The sequence below is a fragment of the Anneissia japonica genome, unplaced genomic scaffold (genome assembly GCF_011630105.1).
Source record: "Anneissia japonica isolate Jap-2015-1 unplaced genomic scaffold, ASM1163010v1 scaffold1829_len478734_cov173, whole genome shotgun sequence".
Classification (NCBI taxonomy): Eukaryota; Metazoa; Echinodermata; class Crinoidea; order Comatulida; family Comatulidae; genus Anneissia; species Anneissia japonica.
In genome coordinates this window covers 312,304-320,738 of record NW_022717183.1, presented here as the reverse complement: position 1 = coordinate 320,738, position 8,435 = coordinate 312,304, and the positions used below count along the sequence as shown (strand labels likewise).

At 33.7% G+C, this 8,435-nt stretch overlaps 1 protein-coding gene across 1 annotated transcript; it reads right to left on the bottom strand.

Moving 5' to 3' along the window:
- Window positions 1–1,298: 1,298 nt before the first annotated feature.
- On the bottom strand, window positions 1,299–6,024 carry LOC117110134 (sulfotransferase 1C4-like). The gene is made up of 6 exons (XM_033252744.1): window positions 5,566–6,024; window positions 4,928–5,157; window positions 4,198–4,327; window positions 3,697–3,791; window positions 3,325–3,502; window positions 1,299–2,266 (listed from the first exon to the last, which is right to left on the bottom strand). The coding sequence occupies exons 1-6, from the start codon at window positions 5,705–5,707 to the stop codon at window positions 2,157–2,159; spliced, it is 885 nt and encodes a 294-aa protein (XP_033108635.1). The 5' UTR covers window positions 5,708–6,024; the 3' UTR covers window positions 1,299–2,156.
- Between the last annotated feature and the right edge of the window lie 2,411 nt (window positions 6,025–8,435).

Here is an 8,435-nt window from a genome sequence, read left to right as displayed (position 1 = left end):
ACTCAAACGAACTCAAAAACCAAAGACACAACTCGATCATCATTTTTAAAACAATTTTGTTTATTAACGCGTAACAAACAAAATGTCATATATTTATGCACATTTTTAATGATCTTATCAATCTTGGGAGGAATTGGCGACATTGCAACGAAGTTCTTGGTTTTGGGTTGACAATGAATTTCTAGCTTTCGTCTTCGTAGCTATGCCTGAGTGTATCTCTCTAGAGTTCAGTCCTTTGAAGGACGACGATGCAGAAGTATTTTCCACTATGTTTCGAAATATGTTTGTTATTGTTATTATCATTAATATTATCATATCATATTTTTATTAATAATAATAGGCCTACTTATTATTTTATCTGTATCCAACTATTAAAAATATATTTTATTATATTTATTATTCTTGTGTAGTGTACATATATAATTACAATTAAGAGTAGCTCAAGTAGTCAATGAGCGCCAGATCCCCGATGGAAAGGCGGGGAGGGGTTGATTGTCGCCACAACTGACAGTAGCAGTAGCAATGACGGAGTCTAAAAAATACGATTGCGTTGGCATGTAAGCGTGTAACTACCTTTTTGATGTCTTCAAACTTTAGAAACATAACATTGTCTTCATTTCGATGATTCCAGAAAGGAAGTACGTGCGATGTCCATTGTCCATATGGAGCTGCAAGTTAAATGTACGTCTTATCAAATGACATATCATAGGCTAGGCCTAGGTTTACAAAAGGCTACGTCTAAAAATACACTGTGCAATATAATAATTAAGCAATTAATAATTCTTTCGATGGTAATATTGTGGTTTATTTTCGTTAATGAACATGTTCTGGATGACACTAAACCATCCTAATTAATTTCTTAAGCACAGGTATGCGTTAAAGGAAAGTCACTGTAATTTGTCTATTTTGAAGTCTCCAAGATTCAAATAAAAAATATTGTACGTGTTGTCACACGTATTTGTTAGTCCGCGTTCTGAACAGACATTTTCATTTGACTTACGCAATTGTTTCAGACAAATCTTATCAAATAAATCGTGCGTATTTGTAATTCAAAATCGAGTGTGCTTCACAAACCTTTCCCTGACATGAACATAGAGATAAATGTACTCCATTCTAACTCGATATTCTTAGTTTTAAAGGTTGGTTTTGTGAAATAATACATCGATACAGCAGTGTCTGTCTCTTATACACATCTAGATGTGTATAAGAGACAGTATGTTAACAATGTTAAATATATATATATATATATTTATTTAACATTGTTAAATTATATATAAATCTAACAGTGTTAACGGCCATCTTGATTTATATTATTTGCAATTTCCAGCTATACGTACATATTGTGTAATGGAGTGTATCTGGGGGTAATTTGAATCTGTTCAACCATGAAGCCTCTGTGGTCTAATGGTTATGACGGTCGCATTGACAGCGAGAGTTCGCAGGTTCGAATCCCTTCAGAGGCACTTTATTACACATTTTCATTATTCATTTATTTATAGGACTACATTCGTTGAGAGCTATGCTACAGGTGTATTATTATGTCCTATATGTATTTAACTTTCTTTGATGATTTATATAGAATTTAACAGTGTTAACGGCTATCTTGATTTATATTATATGCAATTATGCGTTTCCAGTTGTACGTGTGTAATGTAGTGTTTCTGGAGTTAATTTGAATCTGCTCAACCATAAAGCTTCTGTGGTCTAATGGTTATGACGCTTGCTATGATTAACGATGTATTATTATGTCCTTTATTCGAACACTGTATTTACCTTTCTTTGATGATTGATATATAATTTCACAGTGTTAACGGCTATCTTGATTTATATTATATGCAATTATTGTTTCCAGTTGTACGTACCTATTGTGTAATGGATTGTATCTGGGGGTAATTTAAATATGTTCAACCATGAAGCCTCTGAGGTCTAATAGTTATAACGCTCGCCTTGACAACGAGAGGTCCCGGTTCGAATCCCGTCAGAGACATTTTATTACACAATTTCTTTATTCATCATTTATAAAGAGATATGCTACACGACGTATTATTATGTTTCTAACGTAACCAATTAATAACTAGGCTTATATATCGCCTTTCTTGATTCTTCAAACGCATATATCGAAAATTTCAACACCATTGTAAACTGTTAGATAATAACTATTCAAACACCATCTCTAGTCCAGTTTCTTTCAGGTAATAGTTGAGAGTTTTATCAAACTCTCGACTCTGGGACACTGTAAAATGCGTCATCCAGTCGCCAATAACTCCTAAATAATAAGCAAATAGAAGAATTTCTATTGTTTACTCTTTATGAAAATTAAAAATAGGCCTACTAATATTACAACAAAATGAGAACAAATTATAATAATAATAATCATCATCCTCATCGTAAGTAAAAATTAGTGGTGTGTTGCAGTGACATTTCAGTGCCGGATCCAGAAATTCTACAGATGGAAGGTCCACCAGAATAGTCAGCCCACCGTGGTTGGGGCTAAGGAAGGACATTTAATGTCCCTGGCATTTTATATGGCCGGGAAATGGCATTCTCAAATTTAAATTTGAATTTACCGGTAGTAATTGGATTAAATTTAATTATTACAGCTTTATGTCTAAATTTGTTCATGATGACATCACATCATGACCACATATATCCACATCATTATTAATTATTGGCATAGAACAGTTCATAGTTACCAACCTGAGAGATTTGAAATGCGTGACTAGTTGAGTGGGAAGGGGACACCAGGTCCCCTGGGGTCAGTGGCAGAACTCTAGAAGCCCAGTCACATAATCAACGGTTGGTTGTGATAATGGAACGCACAAGACCACACGCGACTACTGATTCTAAGTGCATGGTTGGCTGGGTTGTTTTAGTTGGGAAAGAGAAATGTTCTCTGTAAATTGATTTTTGAACGAGATAACGAAAGCTCTAATGACTGAAGCTACTGCATGACCGCTTTTAATAACACCTTCTAATTTTAAATGCATTTTCCACTAAATTCGCGATAATTCGTTATCACTCATATACTTGTGCTAAATGCGTGACAAACTTATGATCACGCATGCGTTTCTGCAAAATGCGTGTTTCATCCAAATTCACTTTGAGATACGGGACCGTCCCACACGATGACAGACGGTTGGTAACTATGAGAACACTTATTTCAAAGAAAATGTGATAATGTGGACAAATCCTAAAGCTGGCCTTCTTAAATATCACGCATATTCAATCCATTAAATTTTGTGCATAATTGAATCTCTCTGCACATTTGACCATAATTTTTATTAGTCAGGCTTGGGTAACACACAGCTTTGACTGAGATATTACCTTTGCGCACAAATGCTCCCACATTGGTCTGTTTTGTAGCGTCGGTTCCATTATTTTCACCGTCCATGACTGCTCTTGTATGTTTAGTCGATGAGTTTTTGACAGTCTTCTGCAGAACTGTGTCGGATGTAGACAAACCGGTGAACACTGCAACTTTTCGAACATTCTCAATTGTATTCTTTAAATAAATTATAAAAAAATGTTCTAGTACCATTATCACAATTACAATTAAGAGTAGCTCAAGTAGTCAATGAGCGCCAGATCCCCGATGGAAAGGCGGGGAGGGGTTGATTGTCGCCACAACTGACAGTAGCAGTAGCAATGACGGAGTCTAAAAAATACGATTGCGTTGGCATGTAAGCGTGTAACTACCTTTTTGATGTCTTCAAACTTTAGAAACATAACATTGTCTTCATTTCGATGATTCCAGAAAGGAAGTACGTGCGATGTCCATTGTCCATATGGAGCTGCAAGTTAAATGTACGTCTTATCAAATGACATATCATAGGCTAGGCCTAGGTTTACAAAAGGCTACGTCTAAAAATACACTGTGCAATATAATAATTAAGCAATTAATAATTCTTTCGATGGTAATATTGTGGTTTATTTTCGTTAATGAACATGTTCTGGATGACACTAAACCATCCTAATTAATTTCTTAAGCACAGGTATGCGTTAAAGGAAAGTCACTGTAATTTGTCTACTTTGAAGTCTCCAAGATTCAAATAAAAAATATTGTACGTGTTGTCACACGTATTTGTTAGTCCGCGTTCTGAACAGACATTTTCATTTGACTTACGCAATTGTTTCAGACAAATTTTATCAAATAAATCGTGCGTATTTGTAATTCAAAATCGAGTGTGCTTCACAAACCTTTCCCTGACATGAACATGTAGATAAATGTACTCCATTCTAACTCGATATTCTTAGTTTTAAAGGTTGGTTTTGTGAAATAATACATCGATACAGCAGTGTCCTTTGGATTCCTGGCAACGTATATCACCTGTAAAAAAATAGTCTGAGCAATTAAAGTTATACACCCTACACTCAGCTGGAAGCCTCAAGACCATTATGACTTGAAGGAATGATATAAACAAGCGGTTATGAGGCCTAATTAGGCAAACGATCTCGTACGGTAATTTGTATGAATTAGACTTTACCACTAACCAATCAGAACGCGCATGTTTAAAAACTACACACGTTTAAGTACAGTACGTTTTCGTCATTTCCCTGAAGTTATTCTCATTACTTTTGTCTTTTTATTACTGTACTTGTTAAAAGTTTATTATTAGTATTTACACGCAAATTGGTCATTTTGGCTACTGGTTGTAAAATGCCGTTTTTAGTCCGTCATTTTGGGAGCCATCCATACTTATCAACATTTTGCAAAAGAGTAAAAAGACATACGCTTAGGGAGGAGGAGTTAAAAGTGAAGGTTTAAGTTCTCTTTAATAAATAACATGAAATTATGATCTCAAAATGACAAAAAAAACCCCCAATTTGTGTAATCTTTCAGTGCGAGGAAGAGGGTCATAGAAAAGCGTCTGTTTTGTAGGCCTATACTCTTATGAAAATGCTGCAACTAAGGATGACCACCCCTTACTTTTGCCTTCTTTTCAAAGACTTGCTTTGGAAGAAGTGTGAAAGGTAGATGTGTTACAACTAGTCGGGGGGATGGTAACTGTTCGTAATACTTATAAGCGTATTTTAAACCCCCTGGATAAGGTAAAGCGAATTCCAATGGTTTAACGTCTTTAACACCTTTCTCTACTAATTTCTCGTAGTCACCATCTAATTTTAATAGTTGTATAATCTGCATCAACCAATGGGTGCCTGTTTTAAAAGAAAGAAAAATCATTAAAAAAAAATAATCAGCCAATCAATCGTTAGGCTACCTAACTTTCAGGATGTCCGGTCTAAATTAAATTTTGGTTAAAAATACAGAAATTAAGATGAAGATTTTATCCTAAAAATATTGTAATTGAACAATAATATTAATGGAATTATTCATGTGAAAGGATGCGTCTCCTATAAAAAGTTATATAAACACAAAATCAACACAAATTATGTCTGAATTTTGGCGTTCACAGTAAAATATATAGGCCTACACCTATATAGGCACCTGACGTGTGTGTGGGACCAGCGCGTATCCTTGGCACTGTTTTTGATTGCTTTTGCTAACATTCCAGACATGTTTATTCATTTTAATAAATTAAATTTATATATTTAATAATGGCCTACCTGATTTTGGATATGTACACAGCCAAACATCATCGTCGCGAACCTCGAAATTGTTTTTGACATATTCGAGCGATTCCCTATTTATCATTATCGGCATCATAATACCTTCGTACTCCCATGTCATCGATGCAAGCGGATCCATACTGACAAGATTTTTTGTCGGTCTACAAAGTTTTTTATGATTATATAGGGTTTATCAATATCAATGCGGTACTAAGCAATATATATTTTCGACTTTCTTGGTGACTGAACAGGTTTCAAATGCCATGTAAAGCCTCTGGATATAAGAGTTCAGGAAATCCTGCTGTTCACACACTCAATGCCGTAAATGCAGACAGTTCTATAATCGACATTTTCATGACCTTCTTCACACCCGTTATAACATTTAAATTTTTCCGCAAAAAAAAATTCCGAAATGCGGTTCACGCACGCACATGCTTAGTAATGGTTACTTCAAGGTCGCTGTCGTGAAAACGTTTCTGATATATCAAATTTCGAATGATGTCTTATTTTATAATTGCTATGCTAGCAGATATTGTTTTTTTTTCTGCTAATTCTATTAGGCTTAGCTATTATTCAATGTAACTTAATGATATTACAATAATGACTCTAGTGGGATAAAAAAATAAAATCAACTAACGCTACCAAAACTCATGGCATAACAAGCAATCATTACTAGAATAAGGATTAGCTGTAACGTGTATCGGCTTCTTTGGATGTAGGTGAAAGTTAAAATGAGTAAACAAACACATAATAAGGTGAAAGGCTACAGGTTGAATGTGACCTAGGCCTAATAAGATGACAGATTTAGTGTGATGAAATCTAGGTGAAAGTTGAAAGATATTTTGTGAGTAATGTAGGGGATTTTAACTAACGTTATATAGGTAAAAGGTGATACTTGTGTGTTCCTATTATGTAGGCCTACTGTATTGAATAATAAATGTGACGCACATTATTATTAAAATCATTATTATTATTACTCTAATAGAAATGAAAATTTTCAGACAATGTGACGCAATGTGAGTGACAGATTTAACTTGGACGTAATGAAGGAAAAAACGATCATTGCATTTTCCTCAAGATACACAGTATATATACTGTCTCTTATACACATCTAGATGTGTATAAGAGACAGCTAGAAGCCCATGGGCTTCTTTTTGAAATTACTTTTGCAAGCTGAAAAGGGGTAATCGGCTTCTTCTCAAGCTTAAGCCCATGGGGCTTCTAATTGAGGCTCTACAGTATTGCTTGGCTATTTTTTGATGCAGTAATAAACAAATGTTTCTATTGTACTGGTACATTGACAGTTCTGAGGGGGGGTTCTTTTGTAAATCTGTATAATTCTTTCGATATCCACTGTATAAGTGGCCTTCCTGTGCAAAAAATTTGTGGAACAACAGAAACATTTTCTCTTACTTAAAAAAGCAATATTTAATATTTTTATGTTGTTCCCATATTTGTTCATAGAGATAACAATATCTACATTCCATTCTCAAACTTCACAATTTACATTCCATTCTCCAACTTCACCCTTTACATTCCTGTACATTCCTGTGCAAAAAGTTTGTGAAACAACAGAAACATTTTCTCTTACTTAAAAGAGCAATATTTAATTTTTTTTATGTTGTTCCCATATTTGTTCATAGAGATAACAATATCTACATTCCATTCTCAAACTTCACAATTTACATTCCATTCTCCAACTTCACCCTTTACATTCCTGTACATTCCTGTGCAAAAAGTTTGTGAAACAACAGAAACATTTTCTCTTACTTAAAAGAGCAATATTTAATTTTTTTTATGTTGTTCCCATATTTGTTCATAGAGATAACAATATCTACATTCCATTCTCAAACTTCACAATTTACATTCCATTCTCCAACTTCACCCTTTACATTCCTGTACATTCCTGTGCAAAAAGTTTGTGAAACAACAGAAACATTTTCTCTTACTTAAAAGAGCAATATTTAATTTTTTTTATGTTGTTCCCATATTTGTTCATAGAGATAACAATATCTACATTCCATTCTCAAACTTCACAATTTACATTCCATTCTCCAACTTCACCCTTTACATTCCTGTACATTCCTGTGCAAAAAGTTTGTGAAACAACAGAAACATTTTCTCTTACTTAAAAGAGCAATATTTAATTTTTTTTATGTTGTTCCCATATTTGTTCATAGAGATAACAATATCTACATTCCATTCTCAAACTTCACAATTTACATTCCATTCTCCAACTTCACCCTTTACATTCCTGTACATTCCTGTGCAAAAAGTTTGTGAAACAACAGAAACATTTTCTCTTACTTAAAAGAGCAATATTTAATTTTTTTTATGTTGTTCCCATATTTGTTCATAGAGATAACAATATCTACATTCCATTCTCAAACTTCACAATTTACATTCCATTCTCCAACTTCACCCTTTACATTCCTGTACATTCCTGTGCAAAAAGTTTGTGAAACAACAGAAACATTTTCTCTTACTTAAAAGAGCAATATTTAATTTTTTTTATGTTGTTCCCATATTTGTTCATAGAGATAACAATATCTACATTCCATTCTCAAACTTCACAATTTACATTCCATTCTCCAACTTCACCCTTTACATTCCTGTACATTCCTGTGCAAAAAGTTTGTGAAACATATAAGAGACAGATATATATAGACATATATATAATATAAATCATCAAAGGTACATATACAGTGCTCTGTGTATATGTACCTTTGATGATTTATATTAAATTTATTCAACAGTGTTAACGGCTAACTCCATTCAATAGACATATATAAATATATATAATATAATACATAATTTTATATCATATATACAGCCTGTATTACCAATGTTCTGTTAAAAGCAAAACA

What these genes read in the sequence shown, in the direction of transcription:
- LOC117110134 (XM_033252744.1), bottom strand. Translation starts at nt 5,707, where the DNA reads ATGGATCCGCTTGCATCGATGACATGGGAGTACGAAGGTATTATGATG. An exon ending in TCTTTGAAAAGAAGGCAAAA is followed by an intron (nt 4,328 to 4,927) that starts GTAAGGGGTGGT and finishes ATTTTTTTACAG; the next exon opens with GTGATATACGTTGCCAGGAA. An exon ending in GGGAGCATTTGTGCGCAAAG is followed by an intron (nt 2,267 to 3,324) that starts GTAATATCTCAG and finishes CTTATTATTTAG; the next exon opens with GAGTTATTGGCGACTGGATG.